The sequence below is a fragment of the Melopsittacus undulatus genome, chromosome 9 (assembly GCF_012275295.1).
Source record: "Melopsittacus undulatus isolate bMelUnd1 chromosome 9, bMelUnd1.mat.Z, whole genome shotgun sequence".
In the NCBI taxonomy this organism is placed as follows: domain Eukaryota; kingdom Metazoa; phylum Chordata; class Aves; order Psittaciformes; family Psittaculidae; genus Melopsittacus; species Melopsittacus undulatus.
The window spans coordinates 43,351,909-43,377,167 of NC_047535.1; the positions used below are offsets into that span (position 1 = coordinate 43,351,909).

The 25,259-nt window shown below is 35.6% G+C and overlaps 1 protein-coding gene across 1 annotated transcript in view; it reads left to right on the top strand.

Moving 5' to 3' along the window:
• Window positions 1-25,259, top strand: part of CACNA2D3 (calcium voltage-gated channel auxiliary subunit alpha2delta 3) — a 425,935-nt gene that overhangs the window by 275,746 nt on the left and 124,930 nt on the right. Inside the window, exons 13-14 of the mRNA XM_031046070.2 lie at window positions 2,140-2,273; window positions 23,134-23,151. Of these exons, the coding sequence (XP_030901930.2) occupies window positions 2,140-2,273; window positions 23,134-23,151 (152 nt within the window). The remainder of the gene's footprint in view (window positions 1-2,139; window positions 2,274-23,133; window positions 23,152-25,259) is intronic.

Sequence of the window (25,259 nt, forward strand, 5' to 3'; positions counted from 1 at the left end):
ACTAACCAAAGAAGGAGGCGGAAAGGCAAAAGGCCAATTAGTCTATTTGTGCTTCTGTTTTACTCTTTCTGGATTTCTGAGTGTCCTGTATTCTTGAGTATGTAACTAGAGGTATATGAACTGTGTTGAATGTGGCTTCTGAATATTGGCTCTCTCCCAAGCTTTCTGGAATGAGACATACCAAAATTCAGGCACTAAAGCTGCTTTAGAACAATGTAGGCCATCACCTGTAAAATGAGTTATCCACACAGGATTTTGAATCCTTGATTAAAAGCATTATAAATCACAGTGTGTATCTATACATACATACATACATACATACATGTGTGTGTGTATATATATATATATATAAACTTATGAGGTTCTCTATGTGAATAGCTAATATTGGGAAATAATCATATTTTAACTATGTATTGAAATTAACACCAAATTAAAAGGACCAGATAGTGAAGTGACCCTTATTACTCACAGGAGGGAGAAACGTGTACTTTGACTTGGGAGACTCAGCAGTCCCAAAATTGGAACAGGTAGCATTTCAGAAAGAGTAATGTATACATTGCTTTTTTTCCTGTAAGTGTTCTAAGCCAATAATTCATGAAAGTATATTATAATTTTCTTTTTCCCACCACATATATAGAATTCTGCTTTCTCAAGTACATATTTCTCAATTAAACTTAATGTCAGTCATTTTACTCTATGGCTGAAAAAGCTTTCAGAACCTTAGCCAAAAAATATCCCTGCTCTGAAGCAAGAGTTAAAACTTGATAGTATATGTATTAGTCAGTTAACATCCTCTCACAAGTATATTCTTAATAGAAAAAAAAATCAAATTAAGTTCCTTAAGCAGAATATTGACTATTTGAACAGTGTAAATACTATACTATGATTACAAATCCTATATGAGAAATATTTGATATCATAGTATAATCAAATTAGCTTTGCAAAAAAATCCCCACTATCTATGCTTTTTCTTAAGTTGAAAATAAGCACTAAGCTACTACTAAGACTCATTTAATTTTATAGATCTCTGCTATAAAGTCTATTCTTACACTGTCTTAATTCGTACATAGATGAAATGTGTACAGAAACATCAGTTTTGTACTGCACGTATGATGAGCAGGTGCATGGAATCAGAAAGTTCTAACATTCAAACTACAGAGCACCCTTTTAATCTCGCCAAAATTGGCCCTGTCTGCAATAAGCATGGCTCAAAAGCTCTTTGCAGTTGTCATGTTTTCTGCTGTAGCTTAATATTCCAGCTCCACAGAAGTTGTGATCCTGTCAAATGACTAAAACTGTAGCAAGGCCTCTTTCATGAAAATTATATATTGGTCTTTCCTCATTAAAGTATATGAAGTGATGCATTTAAATACATCCTGATGAAACTGTGGCCTTCAAACTTGTCAGAAATTTGCATGATGTGGGCTCCAGATGTCAAGTTTGTGATGTATGAAGGTACTTAACATCTCAGCACTGAAAAGGAAGTGGTGATAGCTCAAATAGCTGTGGCCTCTGCTGTTCTTAATGCTGTCAGGTTGTAGGAGATGTTTTAAAGGATTAACAGAGCGGTGATCGCTAAGGCAAGCAATTCCAAATGTAGTCTACGTTTTCTGTGACCTTACATTTGTAAATAACATATTGCTGTTATCTGATGTTGTCACATTCAGTAAGGATGATGAGCATTTTAGAGCATATGTGACTATTCTTTGGATACTGTAGACCTAATCTCTGATGTTTCTTGAAACTGGACAAACAGGATGAGACATTGCTGGACAAAGTTAATATCAGTTCTAACTTTGAAAATATGTGGCATTTACCCCATCTTCCCCCTATCCCCACCTTCTTTACCATAAAACAACAAAAGTTTACTGAAAATAGAGAGCTTAGGAAAGTCAGTGCAGTGGTTCATAGCAGTATTGGGAACACAGTGCAGGACTGGACAAAGGTTTCAGAGATTTCTGTTTTTATCCATTAGTACTTCTTCATAGACTGCTTCATATGAACCATTCCTTTTTTTTTGCATTTAATTTTTGGAAATAAGCAAGCAGAAAACAGGCCTAAATCACATCATACTCCTTGTTGCAATCTTCTTTAATTTGTGCTGTCTGGTTTATAAGTCTCAATTGTGTGTTTTCACAGGGTTTTTTACTCAGATCTCTACCTTAGCTGATGTTCAAGAGAATGTCATGGAATATCTCCATGTTCTTAGCCGACCAAAGGTTATTGACCAAGAGCATGACGTAGTATGGACTGAAGCGTATATTGACAGCACTGTAAGTCTGCATGATAAAGCATTTAATATAGGCTTACTGCATATGATGAGGAACTTGGAACAAAACTGTGGTTGTAGAAACGTTAGTACATCTGATTTCTGTTGCTGGAATGTGCTAATTCAGTGTTTGTATCTCTATATTACACATACATAAGTGAAATTACAGAACTTTACCAGATATTTATACGTTGTAAATCACATAAAAAAATGAAGCAACCATGAGTACAGCATTATTTTAAAATTTATTAACTCCAAAAGTGTGTTTAATAATCAAAAATGGGCATCAAAGAGAAATTTATTAGATTGAGTAACCATTTTTTCCTATATGGTTTAAAACATGGCAATGAATATGACAACATAAAAGTACAGGCAAGAACTGGTATTTTTAGTATATAAAGGTGGCTCAACATTTAGGGGACAACTGTGATGTCTTCAGGAAGATTAATAAGAAGATTCTACCTTTCAAATTGATTTGGGTGTGTGATATGCTAACAAAATTATCATAAGTGTCTATTCTGACATCATTGTAAAAAAGTAGAGTTGAAGAAGACCTTTCTGTTATGCAGTGACTGAGCAATCCGAATACTTCTGTATTATTAGTGATAAATGATCAGATTTGCAGATAAAGGTTGTTCATTTCCATGGGCTGGTCTGAAATAGCTTTTTTTCTGTTTTCTTTTTCTTCTTATGTTTATTTTGATCCAATGAAAATACTTTAGTTTGCATATTATTCACAGAACAAGAGTTTGTAGCAAATACCTGTCATTTAGTACAAGTGATGCCAAGTGTTCAACAGAAGAAAGTAGATGAGCAGTGGCAAAGCTGTTTTCTTTTTGTTTTAAATGTTTACTTCCATGAAGATGGAGCAAGGTTGGAGAATCTCACTAGCTTCATTTTAATCGGGTTGTGTGTTTGTTTGTGGTGGTGTTTGTTTGGTTTTGAGTCTATAATGCATCTAGATGGTCTAGTTTTAAGTAAATACAAAAATATCCTAGGACAGAAATCCACCCTGGGAATAATTTTGCCCATTTTCTCATTTGATTAGGTCTTTTTTACTTTTCAGTTGGCCATTGATAATGAAAAATAAATAATAAAACTGCATTTATGAGGGAGAAACAGAAAGTTGCCTCAAAATGGTGGTTTGGAGGCAAGTTACTTGTCTCCATTTACTTTTATATTTTAAGGAACATATTAATTAAGTCTTCCTTTTGTTCTCTTTCTTCTACTGAAACATAAGGATGAGGCAAACAGAAACCAAATGTTATTGCTGTTCCTTCAGGGCATTCCATGAAGGCAAGAGATGACTACAAGAACCTACTTTTTATCACTTCTTGATTTTATGTGTTTGAAGTAATCAATGTGTGTATGTGTTGAAGTGAGTTTGTGTATTTGCTAGAGAGAATAGTAGGAGTTGATCCATGTAAGTGGTTTCTCCTTCTTTTGCTTATGAATCTTGCATTGAAAGTGCTGCAAAATAATCTTCCTCTTTTCTTAACACAAGTCCTCCCCTTTCCCTACCAACAAAGAACAAAATGTTTCAGAATTAATTTAACACTTTACTCTCTTTTTCACCTCTTATTCTGTATTTCTTTGACCATTGCAGGGAGAAAAATGTTTGGAGAAGTTAGTCTAATTTTCAGTGATTCTCCTGTAGCTTATGGAAAGGCTAAGGAAAATGAACAGCTTAATGCTGTGTGAAATACTAAGTGAATACAGCAGGGGTGAGTAAATGCAAGTGAATTAAAAAACACTAGAGGGAGTGTAGAGAAGGAATCTTGAGGAAACAGGAAAATACAGAACAGTGGGGCTGCTACATTCTTGCATAAGGGAACTGTTTAAACCCAAACAAAACCTGGTTTACTGCAATACAAATACTTCCAGGTTCTTTTCTTTCTCTTCTCAGTCCCTTGAGTAAGGCTGATTAATGTCAGCATACACACTTATAAGTGTATATGTATATATATATATACACATATGTATATATGTGCATTCATATGCATACTCACATGCAGACACATTTTTAAGTTTCTGGAAAATCCACTCAGGACCCTAATGGGTTGGATGCTGTAAGAAGAGATTAAAAAAACAGAATTCTCTGCTCTGTTAGTTGCAAACTACCTTTCTCCTCCATCCCTCAAAAAACCCCATAGGCAAAGGAACAGGATAAATGAGGGTAGGAGTGATATTTTCAGACAGATTCTCATGTCATCTCTAGTGTCTTGGCATTGAAAGTGGAATCTTAATAATTTGTTGATCCCAAAACTTGTTGATTTTCACAGTTTTTGTCAGTTCTCCATTGCTGGTGCTTGGACCTTGATACATTAGAAATAGTAGCGTATTTCCAGACAGCTTAAATGTTCTTATCATCCAGCTGTGTCAGAATAGCCATGGGTAGATTCTCAGGGTTATATATACATGGTTGTAATCAGTGTCTCTGTGCCCTAACAGCATGCAGTATACTTCTCTATTCCCTTCTTGCCAAATATCAGAGCTAATTGACCAGCTGTGCTGTTTCTGTGCAAGCAACATTAGGCTGGAACATACTAGGATCCGGACAGAAAGAAGCTGGACGGTAATAGTCTTAGGATACAAAACATTCCCCCTGATGCCCCAGCATGTTCTCATCCAGTACTTGTCCAGGACAAAGTAATCTGTGAAAGCCAGAAGTTAGGTCATTTAAGTGTTTGATATCATTTAGGAATATTCCCAGAGGAATTTTGCTACTAAAACAAGACATGTAATTCCTGCATCTGTTCACCTTTCCTGTAAGAGGATGTCTGCAGAATGTTCCTGCAGTGCCTCTTCAGCCTAGCTTTGACACTCAGAGGGGCTTCACTTGCTGTTAGAAAGGATACGGCATTTATAGAAATGGAAATCCCTGGCCAGATATGATATGAAGAAAATTTAGCATGGAGAAACTTGGATGTATGTCAGGTCTGTGTTGCCTTTGACACTGTGAGCCTCTGAGAGCTGAAAAGGTTATAAAGCAAATGAGACTAGGTCTTACTGGGTGACTGCTTCACAGGCAGCTGAACTGGCTTCCTTTTCTCTGCCCCTAGACTTTGTTCTCTTGCCAGTGTTTCCTGCCTTGTTCTAGAGGTAACCAGCCAGATCCTGGGGTCAGGTTTAGTTACCCTCCACCAGAAAAGTGGGGGAGAAAGAAGGAGAACTCGCCTCCGCATCAGAATATCCAAATGAAGTAATACATAGAGATAGTCTGTTGGGATTATGGATAAAACTCAGAAGCCCTTAATTCATCCTTATGGTAACATCTGGAAGCAGAGAAACATTACTTTTTGCTGCAGGAAATACGAAAAAAGGCTGGACTGGCCTCTGAGTTCCAATTGTTTAAAAGACTGGGATTGAGAATTTGTTTATTGGGGTGCATAATTTGACCTGCTTGGACTTCTGTTGACTTCCTGGTGAAATTTGGTTTTCATAAATGTACCTGAATATATTCTCTAGATCTAATGCACCACTGAGTTCATCTCCTTCACGCTATTAGTTTCAAGCTGTGAAGCAGACTCAGGCACACTGAGAAGCAGACTCAGGCATACTTTACCATGGTGTCTTTGTTCAGTTTCCAACTGGAGGATTTCTTTGCATAAAAAGAGCAAATTATTACTTCATTATTAATTATTATTTATTTAATATTATGAGATGAGTGTTCAGTGCTGCAGAATATATTCATTAAAAAACAAACAAGCAAAAAAACCAGCGTTCTGAGTCACTACAGGTCATGATTTACCATAGTATAAATGGGGAGTGGTTTTTACTCTTTCTGCTTTTTTTTGGTGTTAAAGTACCCTATGTTGATTTTTCATTAGCATTATCCCCACCTTCTCATAGACATACGTTAAATTATGGATTTTAGTTTAATTCTACAGTTGCTATTAAAAAAAATATATATCACTTTTCTTTTTTCTTTTTTTAAGCATATTTTGGAATATATTCTGACCAAGAGGCTGATACTGTGTTAGTAAGGTAACCTGTCCAAGACCCCATTAAGCTCCACTGAGCTAAAGACTAAATATTTCAGTTAAGTTTATGATGGATATTATAGTTACAGTATTGCATAAATGACAAAATGTCAATCTATTTTCAACCTTAAAAATAATCAAGTGCTATGTATGCTCACTTTTCACTCTGCTTTGGGTTCTCTGCAGAAATTCAGTAGGAATTATAGGAATCTAACCCTTCTCAGATAGCTGTCACATCAGAATCTAAGTGTTGTAAGTATGGAGATTTAGATTCCAGGATACAGTTCTTTGTCAAGGGATGAATTCTAAGCCAGTTCTAGAGAAGCAAGGGAAGCTATATTTGTGAAGTCTGTGTATAATGTAGAGATATAACAAAGCCCTATGGACTGAAAGCCATTATGCTGGCATTTTTTCTATCCAGGAGTTTCTGGCGAGTTATAACAATGCTGTTTAGTGCTTCTTCTATTCACACAGTTTTCTTTGTGTTCAATGCACAGAAGAGCTTTTATGAAGTAACAAAATTAAATAGTACCCTGTTTCCGCTAGCTTCTATTCCCAGAGATATCTTCAGCTACTTTTGGTGGCACAAGTTAATTGTGCTATTATAATAAGTGGGTGTAATTAACATCTTTATCACAGTAAAAGATTCCCTGGGCCTTTATTTCAAAACTAGCTTCTAGATTGTAGTACTGGTATCCATAAAAATGCATCAGCATGCTCAGAATGTTCATGTATGTCTACAGCAAGTAAATATTGGTAATCACTGCAGAACTGAATGTCAGGAAATGCCATTAATCAGCAGCTATGAAAAGAAAATCTGTGTTGTTTTTTCCCAAATCCACTTTGGTTATATGCTCTTACCCTTCCTTGTGGCCAGCATCTCTTAACCTGTAATAGTTTGCAGCTCTTTATCAGAGAATGTCATCACCACTGACTATGAGGTTCCAGTGAGAATTTCCTTTGACACTTGAGTGAATTGGGTTAGGAAAGAAAACCCTTATTCATGGATATCAGGCCTTCCGTCAAGAAGGTTTGTTCTTAAAATAAGGCTCTTCAGGTTCTGCTTTGTCTCCTATAGATCTGCAGTGGTCATTTTAAGGCTCTGATATGGGACAAAAAGTAAAAAGTACCCTGGGAATGTTTTCTAATCAACGCTTCAGTTTGGATCAGTTTTTCTGGGAATATATAACAGCTCTGATCATTTAATTTCTTAAGAAGCTTCTATAGAAGCATGATTGCAGCTTGAAGTTGCAGGCAGTCTGGTCCAGCAATTATGGTCTGCTCTATTTGCACTGGGATCTTACAGCTCTGGGACAGTGCTTGAAACAATAACAATAGTGATCAATGCAACTACTTGCACACACAGTAAAAAAAAGATTGTGCATGTATTTATGTGTAGGTGCAACATCTCTTTATGCTGATGATTATTGGGCTGTCTGTGGAATTCTTCATTGACAGGCCAATAAAAATAAGCCTTTAAGCCATGACTTTTATGAGATCTGTAGCTCAAAGTTTCCAGTTGCCATAATAAAATATGGTTGTTTTCTCCTAAACAGTTCTAATCTGTTTGTTTTACTGCTGGATCTAGAATAAATGAATTCCCATTAACTGTTTCAAATTCTCTAAGATCTGTGTCAACTGTCAAAACATAATGAGTGCTCAAGAATGAATAAACCTCTCAACTGAATAGAATTAATGCAGTCATTATCTCTCAGATGCAGCTCAAAATAACAACGGATGTTCTTTTTGTTAGAAAATACACATCTGATTTACTTATGTTAGGCAGCAGGGTGCTAATCAGTGCAAGGAATGCTTTGCCACTTTAATCTGAGCTTAGAGCCCTTGCTCACACACCAGTACAAGAGTCATAGTGCAGTGTGTCCCAATAAAACACACAAATTGAGACCCCTGAAATGAAAATTGGGACATGCAAAGGAAAATAAAGTCCATAATGACCTAGTGAGAATATGGATACTTTAAGCATGATTGTACATTGTTCTGTGGAAACACAGCATATACAAATAAGGACATGCATAAGCATAGATAGCACCTATGCTTATGTATGTACATGTATCTATATGTCTGTGTACCTTTAAGTTTTTGAAGTAAACTACTTTGTTTGATAAATTACATGTTTGCTTTACTCCACTGCTAGTGGTGGAACTTATGCTATTAGGGCAGTTTTCAGGGATTGCATTAAGCAAATAATATCACTACAGAGAGCTAATTGCTAGTTGTCAAAGTCACTAGAAAAAACGTTGGAAGGAAACAGCAATATTTATTTTAATGAATTAACACTTTTCATGTGTATTGCTGTATATGGTATTTACACTATAAAATGGTATATGTGATACATCAAAAAGATGTTTAATACATCAAAACCAAAAGTCCTGCTCTTAAAGAGGAACATAAAATTTCCTGCTGGGGATGTGGAACATGGAATGCCATCTGCATTATATGGCACTGAGAAAACTGATTATGTTTGGACCTCTATTTCATAGCAGATGGGTTCATTAAATTTAATAGCCTCCAGGGCCTTTAGAAACAGTGTTAAAAACATGTGGAACATGCTGAGACACTTCACTTCTCGCCCCACAGTCATTATAACTCTGGCACAGACTATAAATATTACAGTATTTTATTTCCATTGAAACAGATTACTATTATAATTATTTTTCGTAGTGTACATTTACATGAGAAATGCGGAATGCAAATTGTACTTTTTCAAACATTAAGATATGCAGTTGATTTCTTTAAATGCATTTTACAGTTCTTTGCACTTGGAGGCTTTGGTATAGAACTTATTTATATCTTCTTTCTGCAACATCAGCAAGCAGATGTAATGCCACAGTAAAGCTAGGTCTTAAGCAGCTCTGCTCCCAGGGTGGTGCAAATAAGACAAGCATTATGTTAAGCCATAGAAGGGAAATCAGAGCAGTGTTACATCTTGGCTTTTAAGCTATATATTGATTCTTTTTTCTAGCATTTTATATGATATGTTAACTACAGTTTGACCTTAGTCTCTGTTCATCTTTCATCACTGGGGCACTGAGAGATTAAATATCTAATTCAAATCGTAGTAGTTCCTAGAGAAACATTGCTTTAAGTAGAGTAAAACCTCACCTCTTTTTGAAATACTCTCAGAATTTGATAGCTAAGGGAATATTTTAGTGCTATTTAATTATTTATTTTTAATGATGTTTCAAAGGAGAAAAGAGTTTTGCCACGTTTAAGTGCTTTACATGTGTCTGACATTCTTCCACCTCTCATTTACATGTTCTGGTTTTTAAATTACTGGTTTTACAAACTGTGTCATATTTGATCATGATTTTTCAAAAAATTACCCAGTTTCCCAATAACCATATCAGCTTGTTCTTGTTCAATACAATTCTCAGTAACGCTCTTCTGTTTCCATTTCCTTTCCTACAAAATGCTGTGACTATCCACACTATCTTTTGCTGTTTTCTAAGGTCAATCTTGGTTTTAGGTTGTACAGATCATTTTAATGTAGATTTCCCTCTTCTTTACATCACTGACTTCAACCCCAGTTTTGTCATTCAGTATTGCTGGTATTATTATCAAGACCTGCTAATTTTAATAAACCACTAAAGTACTACTAGGGTAGAAGATGTATGATGACAGGACTGAATAAGAATACCTTCCTTAAATTAATAATTATATTTTTAATATTTTTATTTATATATTTTATATAAGATTAATAAAATTATATATTTACGTTCAAAGTAATAGGTGAATCACCAGTTGCTGAGAAAAGGCAGAGGGTGTAAGGATATTGTAAGACAGTCTAGGTCAACACAGTAACAAATCATCAGTGTATGAGATCTCAACTATAAGAGTTAGTATACACATGTCCTAGTCTTTTGAATTGTGGTGTCCATTTCTACAGGATTCCCACACAAGTGCTCTTTGTGGGAATTAAGGCCTTCAGAGTCATGGACTTCTTGCTTGTGTGTGGTTAAACATAATTTTGTGGAGGTATTTGGGCAATCCAGTATTTACAATTATAATTGTGTTTCAAAGCACTCCCATTTCCAAAACACATTCTGTGCATCAATTATGGAAATGGGAATATTCAGTAAAGTCTGAATGTTAAAGGAATATGTTTTGCTTTCTGAGAGCTGTCAGGTGCAATGACAGGTTTTTAGGACTTTGTAGAGAATTTCTAAGCTTTCCTTTGCTGCTTTTGCTGTAAACATGGTGTGTCTGGTGACATGATTGTTTTGCACTAAATTACTGCTTCTTCTTACAATCGTAGGATTGTTTAGGATGGAAAAGACCTTTAAGATCATCAACTCCAACCGTTAATCCAGCCCTGGCAAGTCCACCACAAAACTATGTCCCTAAGGGCCACATCTGACATCTTTTAAATACCTCCTGGGGTGATGATTCTACCACATCCCTGTGCGACCTGTTCCAATGCTTGACAACCCTTTCAGTCAAGAAATTTATCCCAATATTCAATCTAAACCTCCCCTGGTGCAGCTTGAGTCCATTACCTCTTGTCCAGTCACTTGTTACTTGGGAGAAGAGACCAACACCCACCTGACTACAACCTTCTTTCAGGCAGAGATTGATAAGGTCCCCTTGAGCCTCCTTTTCTCTAGGCTAAATAACCCTAGTTCTCTCAGCCACTTGTCATCAGACTTGTACTTCATTAGCTTCATTGTCCTTCTCTGGTTGCACTCCAGCACCTCAATGACTTTCTTGTAGTGAGGGGCCCAAAACTGAACACAGTGTTCAAGGTGCAGCCTCACTAGTGCTGAATACAGGGGAACAATCACTTCCTTGGTCCTGCTGGCTACACGGTTGCTGATACAGGCCAGGATGCCATTGTTATCTTGGCTGCCTGGGCACACACTGGCTCATGTTCGTTGGCGTCAGTCTGCACCCCCAGGTCCTTTTCTGCCAAGCAACTTTTCAGCTACTCTTCCCCAAGCCTGGAGTGTCGTATGGGGTTGCTGTGGTCCAAATGCAGGACCCAGCACAGAGCCTTGTTGAATCTCATACGATTGGCCTTGGACCATTGACCCAACCTGTCCAGATCCCTCTGCAGAGCCTTCCTTCCCACCCAGGGGTCAGTTTGCTCATCCAGATCATTCATAAAGATATTAAACAGAACTGACTTCCAGCTAAAAGGAATTAATGGAATTACAAATGTCTGCAGGTTTCACCTGCTGGTTGTTCTCCCACCAGTTGCTACATACAATTTATAGAGAATTGCTCTGCTGTTGTTTGATTAACAAGCGTATTCATGCCAAAAGGTATTGGTCTCATTTGCAGACACCTGCACATGAGAGAGCAGCTTGGGACCATTTCCAGCTGTGGTCTGTCAATGGCATACAGTGCATTTAGGTGAGAGGATACAAAATGCTTTTCATTTCCACCTTTGTTTCACAGGAAATGTTCTGTTTTGTTTGTGACCCAGAAATAAAATCAGAAGTTGATAAGTAATTAGAGGGAGAATTTGTTTCTAGATCTCTATATGCTGTAGTTTATCTGACATTTAGGAGAATGTCTGTTCTCAGTGAAAATAACTACTTCAAGACATTCACAGCTGATAGCTGTTTGTCTCTTTGATCTTATTGCCTCCATTCTGAGTGAAACTGAGTTAATTCTAAGGGAATGGAAGCTATTTTGTCGGATGTATTACCTTTTCTCTCTCTGATTTTGTCTTTAGTTTTAACATAACATTTTTTAGGGTAAATGATAATGTAGGAAAGCAATAAATTTAGTATAATGTTCTAAATTCCATCCTTTGATCTCATATGTCATTCTTCAATTTCTGAAAGAAACAGGGCAGTGCAGTGAAATATAATTTATCTGCATTGCTGGACTGAAAACATCAAATAACAATAAAGACTTACTAAATTATTGGTGCCATTCAAGTTTTGCTGCAGTGGCAGAATTTACTGCAAAACGTAGAAGACAGAATAAAAGGAAATAATCTTCTGTCTATTGCTCTGTAGATATTGAAGCTGTTATTTATAGCTCTCCTTTTTGAATAATTGGAAGAGCTCACACACAATTTAGCCATGTACTTATACAATTAATATTTATCACAGTCATTATGACTAATATTTACTTTGACATTAGTAATTCCTGGTGAGGTTATTCAGAAATGCACTTTATTCTACAAGGAAAAATAGGGTGTTTCCCACTGTTGTTCTTGCTGCTTGACAGCAAGGTGTTTGGTTTTTGTCCACATCATTGTATTTTGTCAGCTCAGATCTTTCCAAGCAAGTATTTCCTGTAATGATTATTTGAAAGATGATCTAACCAATTGGCAAATATCAATATAAGCAGAAGAAAGCTTAGAATGGTTATAAGTGTTTTCCCTGAAAGTCATAAATTTCAGCTGTACTGAGGCCAGATTTCTTGGGAGGAAATACATAGTCACCCAAAATATTCATTTATGTTGCATAGTTCTAGGTAACCCATTAAACTGCCCAAGGACTCCATACTAAGGGTTAACAAAAGGAGACTACAGGGACATTCCATTTAAGGACTTATTTTACAGAACATGTTTTTGTTGTGTTTTGTTTCCTCGTTTGTTTGGGTTTTGGTGTTTGGGGTTTTTTGTTTTGGTTTTGTTTTTAGATAATATTCATTTTGGGGTGCATGAATACCACAAGAGAATGCACATTACAAACAGTATGCCAATAGCAAGAAACAATACAACTTACAAAGTTCGATAATGTCTTTTTGTTCTGTTCCAGCTAATGAATAATAATAAAGGCCTCAGTTTTCAATATTGCTAGGTTTATTCCAGAAAACTGTCAAAAACCAAAAAGTAAACTACCTAAGTCAGCTATATGCTTGAATTCCATATGGGTTACATTTGTTGATTATTCTTCTTTCATTTACTCTGCAGTAAATCAGTGATATCTCCGTTTATGTACCTGGAGTTACATTGATATAAAACAGAAGACAGATTTATTGTATTAAATCTCAGTTTAAGGTGCTTGGATTATACTTCTACTGACTGATGGAACAAGTCTAACTTTTTCTTTCTTGGATTAAAGCCTTAAAGCCACAAAAAATTCGGAGTTACAATGAACAGCACGTTCCCTTTGTAAAAAAGAAAAGTTTAATTTTTCTTCTCTCTTTCACATTGTCCCTTTTTCAGTTTAAGTTTAAGAAAGTGGAGACACAGTAAAAGCTGATTTTGCAATAGTCAGGTTTTTTACGTTCACAACACTTTTGCTGTGTAGCCAGCTACAAGATAACAGGATTTATCACGTTAGGTCCTAGCATGCCTAAAAAAGTATGCTTTAATGTCTGCCAACAGTTCTAGCCCTATGACAGCTGAAAGAAGTTTGAGACCTTTTCTTGTGAGTTCTTCTAATGAAGGAGTGAAGTAAGGGTAAAATTTTCTTGGCCTGCTGGATAATGCAATAAGGGCAAAAGAGCAGAAGGTGATGAGGAAATCTGCCTCAGGCAGAAACCACTCCTTAAACTAGATTTCACTAACATTGTATTAAATAATGAGAAACTGCATATTTTAAATTCACTTAGATCATCTAGAAAGGTTCTCAAATTCATGGTCTTACAAGAAATCAGTCTTAGCTGTTGGCAATAAGGTTAAATTGGCTTTTAGGAAGCTTTGAACTTTCAAGTTGTACAGAGTAACAGCAGGAAGCTTCTTCCAAAATAAAAAGGCGAGAGAAATGTGGTTCTTTCTACAGAGTGAATCTTTATAGAGTTTGATGAATTGAACTTGCAATGTGGAGTCCATAAAATGCTCCCTGGCTTTTTCAATACAGTGTAGCTATAAAATCTCAGTGTAAAACTTAGAATGGTGATATACATTAGTTACATACTTACCTAGAAGGATAGGAAGGCAGAACCTGTTCCTCAAAACAGAGCTAATGATTATGCATTGGTTATGTCATTTTATCTTTTAGAATGGTGGCAATAGCCTGATCTATGGTAGTGATCTACCCACAAACTAATATGAAAATATTATAGATGAGAAAGAATGTATTTTAGGAGTTTATCCAACTAAGAGATTTCACAATGTTAAATGATGGAGCACATTATAAGCTTAAAAAAAATCCATGTTTTATCATTTATTTTAAATATGATACTTGTAACAATTAGAGTCTTAAACCTGCCTTCTGATCTGATACATCTCTGTTAGCTGATAAAACAAGTTGTTTGTTTATGCATGCAGACCTAAAACACACATGTTTCTCATTTGAAGACACATGATGGCCACCTAGCTACTAGAGTGTAGTATTTTAGCATATTGTTAACCTATTTCCAAAATGCACATTGGACATTTGATTCCTAACTGTTAATACAAAGCTTGGACACAGTTTTTATGGAGATTTCTCTTCTGGTTTTAGGAATATGCCTCCTTTGTTCACACAGCAAACCAGTACATTTACAAACCCCTCTGAGCAAAATTCCTGGGGTTTTGACTGTAGCTTACATACAGTATTTTTGCATGCAGTTGGTTCCTTTTACTTTATGCTTCATTTGAGCTTTTGCAGATGTGCCTTAAGATAGATCCATTGGTGTTTCCTTCTTTCAGAGGGGAAATTGATAAACAAGAGAAAAGGTGATTCCCGTGGAAAAACTGTTTGGAGCTTTTCATTTACTAGTTATGATTAATCTGCCTTTCCTGCTGCTTTCTAGTGCCCTTGATCTATTATCATATCTATTTTCTTCTCAGAAAAGGAAATTGTGCTAAAACTTTTGTGTCTGCCTTCTTGTTTTAAAATGCATCCCCTACTGTTTATCAGCTCAGATAATCTTATCAGAGTATGATATCTTATTATGCCCTCCAGAATACTGGTGCTTTCAGAGCAGGTCTGGGCCTTTGGTTACTGGCATAACCTTTGAGATATTTTTGTGCTACCTAAATACAAAATCTGTACAAGAGTTTTGCTCATTCTGAAGTGATAAATGGGGAAAAAAGGAATAAAATAATTATTGTGAATGTATTTGCTAAATAACCGTTAAAGCAAGTTGTTCCATGTATAAAAGGTTCTGTATTCTCTAAAAGGAGAATATATTCCAGCACTTAAAGGCCTGTATTGGTTCCAATCTTTAATCAGACTTCTAGAATAGACTGTTGATTTAAAAGTATTTTTGGAAGGACTTCTTTCTAAGCAAGTAAGAGAGAGAAAGAATTAAGCCCAGTTACTTACAGCCTCCTCCAAACCCAGCTCCGTTGTTCTTTGCTTTGACATTCCTAGAATCTTTTGCATCACAGATTCATGTTCTTACAAGATCTAGTCCTCTAGTTATCCAGAGCAAATAGATTACTTTTACTGTGTGCAACAGGTGAAATTCTCATTGCTGATTCCTTCCCTATGTCTTTGTAGTTTGTTCTTGCATACAGAACTTCAGTTGTTTTAAGTGAACCTATACTTTCCCCATTTTGCCTTGTGGTTGTGTTAAACATTCCACAGTAACTTTGCAAGTGCCCTGATCTTGTCCTGCCCTTAGCTGAAGCTTCCCTTTTCAAATTACAGGTTTACTCTCTTCATCATGAAGTAAAAAACTGCCAACTGCAACAAAAAGAAGCTTAAAGATAATGGGAAGCAAAAACATATTTAATTAAATATTGTAAATAAGTTCTTTCAGTCCAGGGCAGTTTTAAACAGAATTTATTATTATTATTATTATTATTGTTGTTGTTATTATTATTAACCCTGTGTCCTTAATACAAAATAATGTATAAACCATTTAATAGGTCAGTTTTGCCTTTATACCTGTAGATAGTGTCCCCTGCAAATAAGAACCTGTTTACTTCTACAGGAAACTGTTGGACATCAAGTAATTTACAGTACGTTTCTCCATTGCATGTTTTGTGGTCACTGAATTCAGGCCTTGTTTTACTACAGTGCAGTTACTTGCCTCTTACTAGAGCTATTTCTTTGGGAAAGATTCTCATGCTATTATCTATTGTCTTACTAGCAGTCTTTCTGAATGTCTCATTTAGAAATAACTAGCATTAATAATAATTAAAATGACACTATCTGTTCTTCTAGAGGTGGTACAAATGCTAATAAATACTACAGAGTAATAAGGGTATATAAGGAGAAAGAGACTAACCATATAATTTGGTGCTATTTTATGTAGGTGAGAGTCAGAATCCTATAAGTATGTTGGATGTCTTATGTGTAATGTTGCTCAGTTTTAGAAGTTTCTTTTTCTTTTGATTTTATGAGTTAGAGCAAGGCTGAAAAAATTCTTGATATCTAGAATATATGTGTACTGTTTTCAGTTCTGTTGTGTAGGTAGACAAAACTAACATTGTATTATTGTTTTGTACAATGTGAAACCACTTCAGTGCACTTAAGTTTGAATAGTACATGCTTAACTGGAGTGTAGTGTGAGGGTTTTGTTTTTTCCCCAGGTTTTAGAGGTATGATTAGAAGCTCTTTCTCAGTTTCTGCCTTAATTCATTTCTGCACCCTGTTCTGGCTTCCCTGGCTCTTCTCTTTGTACGTCTAAAAGCTTTTTGAAGGGCTATTATTTACTACTTCACTATAAATTTGCTTATAAATTGAAAAGTACATTCTGGTCTTCCAAAAAGGATAAAGAGATGTTATCATTTGGGAATCCATATCCAGTTTTTAATCCATTTACCTACACCTTTTTGGGATTCAGGAATTCCAATGACTTTTCATCTTTTCAATAAAAATTTGTGATTTAAATTGAGCTTTCTCAACTTTGTGGTTCTTTACCAAAGCAACTAATGCTAAAAGCAGGCACACTACAAAAGTTGCATATTAAATAGTTTAAAATAAATTAATAACATTAATAGAAAAATATTGAAATACTCTTTTCCTCTATCTTCAAAATTTTACTTATATACTTTGCTGTAGGTAAGCTCATATTCTTGCCTTTTACTAATCTCTGATCTGGTGTTATGATGCAAGTTTAAATTGATCTTGGATTGGTAAAAGCAACACATTTAAGACATAGATAATTCTTATAATTTATTAATATAATACTATACTTCTATTACTTGAAAGCAAACCCAAACAGTAATTCAAACAAGCACAAAACCCCAGTGTGCAGTGTACATAGTTTTATTTTCTTAAGGCAGCAGAAGCCATAATGGTTTTCTCTGTAAAAATATGGTTGCTGTACCATAAAGCATTAAAAAATATTTTAAATGTAACAGTACTAAAGATGTTAATTTCTTTTAATTCTTTTCAGATTTATGTAGTGTACAGTGTGAAATATGATTGCCAATGAAATTTAGCATCATATCTGGACATGGCTATACATTTTCTCAGTAGCAACAGGAAATGGAAATTTGGGAATTATCACCAGTCATGTAATTTAGTTACAAATTATTGTAATTATTACAAATTCAGTTATTGTTATAATATGTATTTAAACAGTACAAAAGTTTCTGATAATTTTCAGAGCTAGGGACATTTAGGGACCTGTATTTAGCTCTAGCAATTAGTTCTGAAGCTCTGCTCAGAGATGGGCACTCTATGAATTACTCTGTGAGCACTGTATGAATTAAAAAAACCCTATAATATGTAATTTCTTAATCTGATATCCTTGCAGCTCTTGTGTTTTCTCTTTGGCATGTTTTACAAGAGGTAACTTCTTTCCTTTCTGTCATCTTTGTAAGATTCTTTTTAAACAGAGAACTAGAATTGTTGTTTTCATCTATATTTTATCACTCTTCTCCATACCAACATTTACATATCCTCTGACTGGTATACTTAGTGTGCTGTGCACAGTCTATTCTTGACTAAAATGCTTTCGTTAATGCAAAATATGTGCTAGCACATTAAAACAATTATGTGAACAAAGGCGGCTTTGGTATCAAATCCCCTGAAAGATTGTGTGCATTTTCCTCACAGTTGTTGGCACAGAAAGCTGCACGTTAATGTCACTCTTTTCATATTTATAATGAAATCTTAACATCAGAAATATCCCAGTAGGTGGCTGGTTTTTTCTTTCTTCTTCCATGGATGCATATCATTATCTGATGCCTCTGGTACTTACATGGTTCTAGGAAGTAGGGAATAAGTGCATAAACTGTAAAAGAAAAATTGCCAAAATCATAATATTTAAATTCTATATCTCATAGCAACTAAGTAGATTTTAAAGTTGAAAATTTATATTTCCTGCTAAAAATTGAACGTTTGAATGATCTTTCTATTTTCACCCAAGTTTTTACTGTTTTTGGGAAGAGCTCTGGAAGTCTTCCTAGCAACATATGAAATGCTTTGTAGTTCTTTATACACAAAAATAAGCTATTATCTACCCTTACATTTAACTGCATGATGCCATAAACAACCTGTATTACAGAGTACCTGGCACATGTAGGCACTAAGCGTTCAATTGCTTTTTTTGTCTCATTTTCCTGAGGTGCTTCACCGATAGCTATGACATCTTCCTCCTTGCTGTGGTGTTAAGTACAGGATCTATAGGTTTGCCACATGATTTCACAGCTTTCCTGAATGTGTATTTCCCAAAAGTAAAAGTTATAATATATACACTCAATGCCAAATTCAGAGGCAGAATGTGATACGTACAGGGTGAGTCTGAACATTGCAAACCACCATGATTTTTCTATGCATAGATGTTAAATTGGGTGCAGCTAAGAAACTATTTACAGAAATGGCTGTACTATCAAACCTGTCTTTATACTTGTTGATTATTTACTGTTATGTTTGTACTTAATTTCTGTTGATTTGTATTGTATCTGATTATGGAACAATCAAGTCAGTAGGGTTGTTAGCCTTGTTCTGAGACTGGTGACATTTAAATAGTTTGGCAGGAGAAAAAGACTGGAAATTAGGTCAATGAATTTAAATAAGAGTTATTTATTTTTGAGTGCTCTAACATAAATACATTGCAATAGTGTAGTTTTTTGACAAAGGTAATTTCATGCAATCATTATTAAAGAGGAAATCAAAGTTAATCTCATAGTGGTGTTATTTTGGTTTAATAATAGAAACCGTAGGTTCTTGTTTTAATGGGAAAATGTTGACTATAATTTAGTCTTGCAGGAGGCTTTTTTGGGGTTTCTTTTTTTTTTTGCTGTTCTTTAAATAAACATAAAGTTGAATTCTGATCCAGAGAACAGTAACTTTATAATTCTGGTATGTTTTCCTTTAATGCTTCTAGACTTGGTTTCTTGATAATCAAGGACCTACAGCTATATAATGTATTAATTGTTGCAGTGTCTGTAAAATATTCTGGAGTTGTATGTATTTTTTGGTTTAAAGTTATCACGCACTCATTGACAAAATCAGCCTTTCTGAACGTTTGTTAAGGCTGAAAGGAAACAGGCTTTTTGTGGGGTTTTGTCATAGAGTATTTAGTAGGACTACTGATCCTGTTACATATGCCTGCTGCTTCTAAAGATAGTATTTCTGAACTGTCAATGGCCTTGTTTCACTCAGGTTGGCCTTGCAGTTATCTGATCCAAGAAAAGGTGCAACATCCTTGATGTTGGAGTCCTTTCCTATCTTGGTTTGTTTTACCACATTAGTAGTGTCTGTAATTCTGATAATACCAAACACGTTTCCAGGAAGGGCTAAAAACATACTAGAGTATTTGCAAAGTGGAAAATCTGACGCTGTGCTCAATAACAGCATAACCCCCCCACCACCTACAGTTATTTATTCTGTGCTACATTGTGTGAAAAGACCCCAAGTTGACCTGAATTTAGAGGTGGAATTCTCAAAAAGTCTTATTGGCATCAAGCATGCTGTGAACTTCAGGGGGTTTGCAGTCTCTGAAGGGTACTGTTTTATAGCACAAAACAGCAGAAGAATGGTTTGGTAAAGAAAATTAGTGGTTTATAGGAAATTATGGTTTATGGGAAAGGTAGATTAACGGAGAAGTGTTTGAAAACAAATCCCCCTCCATTATCATCACTGTGTCCTTGCAAGTCTATGATCTATAAATATCTATCTATAATTTTACATATATATATATATAATCTATATATAATGTATATGCTCTATAATCTACCAGTTTTTTCAGGTTGCAACAAAATTTACACAGTTCTGACAAGATCCCTAAGTCTGCTTTTCTACATCAGAAAATCCTCTCTGGTTTCCCCTTTTGCTTGTGTAAGTCTGTAGGCTTCTGTCTCTGCCATACCTGGCAGTTCTGCCACAGCTTCTTCTGTGGAGGAGTGATTCACTTCCCTTCTGAGGGCCCCCTTAACCCAACCTGCAACAACTGGGAGACAGCAAAGGACCAGACCTCCTCCCTGCACCACAGCCATAGTCCTTTCAACAGAATGTGTGTTAGCCACATGGTAAACTAGGGCATGTATCTGTTTTAGGGTTAAAATAAAGATGCCAAAATGGCACAGCTTACCATAGATGTACGTGCAACAGAAAGATCCACAGTGCTTTCTGAGGGCCAGGGAAAGATCACGTAGCTTACTGCAAACTACTTCGTAGCAGTATATAAAGCAAACCACAGGAATCGGAGGTACCTGCTGAGTTTTACACAGAGACAGGCAGTTTTTAGGCTAGGCAATAAAGGTTCAGACCAGAGGACTATTACTGTTATTGTTAGGAAAATTATTTGTTTCCTATGGCCTCCCAGAAGGGGTAATAGCAGACAAACCCCCATAGTTTATTCCAAAGGAATTTGTAGCAATTATTAAACTGAATTGCTGAAATACGGGACCGTGTAACAGCCGAGTTTCAAATCAGCCATGGAATGAAGATTTGTCTGGCTGTAACAAAGACAGTGAACCTGGATTTTGAAACTTAGGTGAAAAGTGATTTTAGAGGTGGAATTCCAGAATGCCAGCCCAGGAAAAAGCATTATGAAATGTGAATCTCCTCTGTTGACCCTATTATTCTTAATCAAGCCTTTGACTACCAGTACATTTTGCAGCAAGAAAATATTCTTGGTTTTATAAAAGACTATAAATGGGATTGGCAAACAATTGAGATAAAATGAAACTGTTTTGTAAACTCTTATTAATGTGCTCTTGAAAGTAATCTTAGTAAAAGCATCAGGGAAAGCTGGATTCAACTTCAGTTTCAGTCCCAATAGAGCATTTGTGTGCATACGTTTGTTCTGGGCTTGTGTGTGTTCAGGTTTTTAATGTTCTTCCCTACCCCACACCCCTCTTTCCTGAACCTATTTCCACTGTAAGTGAACTACAGGCTTTCTAATTGAGTTTGAATATCACCTGAAAGAAGTATTTCTGCAATGATGCTCTGTATCTGAGACTGCATAAACTGCTTTGGATGCCTTGACTGTAGTTGAAGTACTGCTTTCTAGAATACAGGATGCAAATTAACTCATTATGAAACAATACGAGTTTGCTTGGGCAAACTGTAGCACTCTTTAGTATTTACTCCAAAGGTGGGAATTTGGACATAATTCCTTACTTCACCTGTCTCTATCAGAGATCCCAATGAAAGGATGCTTGTAATTTTCACATGTATTTAGCGAGAAGGTGGCATTAAAAAAACAAAAACCAAACCCAACAAAGAACCCTCAAAAAACAGTGTTGGAGAGAAAACCAGTTCCAGTGCTACAGTGGGAAATAAAAACAATTATACCACAACTTTCTTCCACTTACCAAAGCAGTTAACTAAGTTGAAGACTAAAAAGTAGATAGACATTCAGAAAAGCTTTAAACAGCACTAAGTAATGCACTGACCTGTTATACTGTATTTAGCTCACATATCTACAGTTAATCTGGTATCTAAAATTTCTCCAGCAACCCTTGTATCTTGTTCTATATAATAAATTATTTAAACAACAGGCTTTTAAGCAAACACACACCGGTCATGCTTTAACATGACCACAGCTCATATTTTGCTATTGGATTATGCAAATTGTAAGATTAAATATTTTCACCTACAGCGTTCCTTCCTGCCATGAATTTTGTTATATGTTGTGAAAGCAGACAAATTGTGGCTGGTTGCTTTCAGTATTTGAGAATTAGCGGTACTGTAACAATTCTCTTTCACAATAGATGCTAATGTGGACATTAGCTTTTAGCAGAGTGCTATATGGGAGGTTTGGGGTTTTTTCTCTTGTTAATTCACAACAAGAACAAAAGGTCAGTCAGAAGCTCACTAGAGATCTTTAAGGTCTTTTTGCACTTGTTATTGATTCATCTGCCTGTTTCTGTGTTCAGCTGATGCCTGTAAAGTAACGATTTCTATCAGAAAAAGAAATATTCTGAGAAACACAAGACAAAATAGTTGTGTACTCTGAATTTCTCTGTGAGTATGAAGTAAGAGGAGATGAATTCACAAAAAGGGAAAACTATTGTCTCTATAGTACTTAATTTTTCTAAATTTTTCTCTGATTTTCTTTTCCTAAAGTCAAAACAGAACTCATTTTTCAACTCTTGATAAATAAGGTTGTTTTTTAATATGTAATGTAGTCTACTGCCTGTTCTCCATGCCTTTTTTACATGAGTTGTTGCTTAAGTGAATACTGTGTGTACAACCAGGTATTAAACTTGTGCAAGAATATCTCTATGATATTGATACGCATATATGCATAACCACTTAACTTTCATTTGTTTATATGTAATTACAATCATACTTGTGTTTATAGTGTGGAAATATATTGTTCTATGCATTTGTTATGCATATATGATAATATGTTTGCACAAGCAGTGTCTATTGCAATTTTGTTTTTCTTTGTCATAGAGAATACAACCTTCTACTTCAATATGACAAACTGCTCTTAATGTCAATGTCATTCATAAGTGTAGGTTTAGATGTTTACAAATGAAAAATATCTACTTTTAAATCCCTAGTTTCTGTAGTTTCTTTGGTTTGTATTATGTCTGTGACTTTATGAACACAACAGCTAAAGTATCTGTTCGAGTTTGTGTATAATGATTGCTTGTTCTGTTTTGTTGTTTTCCAGCTCCCTCAGGCTCAAAAGGTAAAATATTTTAATCGGATCTTAGTCATTCCAAGTAGTCACCAGTCCTTCAGTTCCCATGGTGTTGTGGGTATGGTACAGTAGTGATCAGTGAAACAGTTCGCTGCTGCAGTGGAGGCTCTGGAGTTGAGCAGCAAGAGAGGTAGCTGACATCAAGGCCAGCTAAGGTACCTGCTGAGAGCAGCTTTAAGCATAGAAGCTGTTTAACATGATAGATGTACAATAGCCTATAACTTTGAAACAATGGGCAGGATACTCTATCAGCAATTTGAAATAGTAAGTATAAAAAAAATCACCCCATTACTCCATGTGAAACATCTCTGGATTGTTTTGTCTCCGTTGTATTGACTGCAAAATTCATGGTAGAGCTGATACCCTTTCACTGCTCCCCACTGTATCAACGCACCTTTGAATACATCCAGTATCTAATAGGTTGCATACAGTTTTCATATGCCTTTAAACAACTTCTGCATTTGATGGTATGTTAACAGAGTCACCACTGCACACTGTGATAGCGCAATGACTGTGGCAAACTCAAATAATTGCTTGATGCATGTTGCATCATAGAATCACACAATACTTTGGCTTGGAAGCGACCTGAAAGATCATCTAGTTCCAATCCCATGTGCAGATGGGGACACGCAGTCATATAATGACATATAATTAAAGTTTCCAGAAAATAGAAAATCTGTATGCTGTTTTGAGGATTGCAGTGAAAAATATTAAAACAAACAAATGAAGATGCTGGGAAATCGTAATATTTACTCTTCCAAGTTGTTCTTATTGTAAAGAACAGCTAAGTAAAGCATATATAGGTAAATAGAATACAATTAATGAATTGAACATTACTGTTATTAAGTCCTGGATGATGACTTTAATGAAAGCTATAGGTTAAATGATTTTCAGTGAACAGCTTTTGCAGAATGGTGAGGGCATTCATGGAACTATAAATGGTTAATTACTGTTATCCACTTTTCAATTTAGAAAGCAAGTATTATGAGCACACAAGCTTTTATTTTTATGATGCTACATATATTTGAAATTTCCTTGCTTATTGAGCTCAGAAAATTCTATTTTAAATCTGCACATTCTATGCTATTTTGTGACACTAGACTATGTCCATAGTTTGTTCTTGTGTTTTGATAGTTGCAGAGACTATGAAATGGGACATGGTAACAAAAATGGTTGCTTTATTTTTATTCCCCTCCCCTCCTCCTTCTGGAAATAAGTGGTTTAAAGAAATCTTTTCTTTACAGCTTTCTAGAAAAGTAGAAGGCTAAAAGACTGGCTAGACTGGTTAACTTTGGGTTTTTCATGTTCACCTGCTTGTCTAAAAGTTTATGGCAAATGCTCTTGACAGTTTGCAAAAAGAAGAGAGGGAGGTTATAATACAGTGGTGCAGGAAGATATTACCAGTCAGGCTGTTTACCAGATTGTGTCATGTATTGTATGCTCTGATGTGTGCAATTCAGAGCTTTTAAATAATATTCTGGTACAATTTACTTAAGTTCAAAGTTAGTGAAAAAGCACAGTTTTCATGGAAGGTCAAAAATGTGTGTTTACCTCTTGAGCAAACTTGTTCCGAACTAAAACCACATATTTTGTATGTATTCATAATGTCTAGTTGACTGTATGCTACTTTCACACAGGGAAAGAGGAGTGGGGTGGGAATGAAGGAATGGGGTAGGGAGGGAGGACAGATGCAAGTGATCCACAAGGGCTTTTGATAACTTCAGGTAAGAAATAAGCCTTTTCATAAGCATGGCTTAGTAGCTTAAGAACAAAACAAGAGACTCTCTTGCTGTCTGCAAGGTGAAAGGGAATCAGTGCAGGTCCAGTGCATGCCTTTATGAATGACTTAGTCACTAGTGTACATGTTTTGCCATATGGTGTCTGAACTTGTACTGTGGTTTGTTTTGGTTTTTCTTTTTGAATCTATGTATCATCTTGCAAATGTTTTCTCTCTAAACATTTCAAACAGTCATGTCTCTCTAAACACGTTCACTTTAATCTTTGAGTGATCTGAAAGGAAAACGTGGCACTCCAAGTTTACCTTTACTATTTTATATCCGTTATAAATAATTCGTCATCTTGGTGAAATGCGTTAT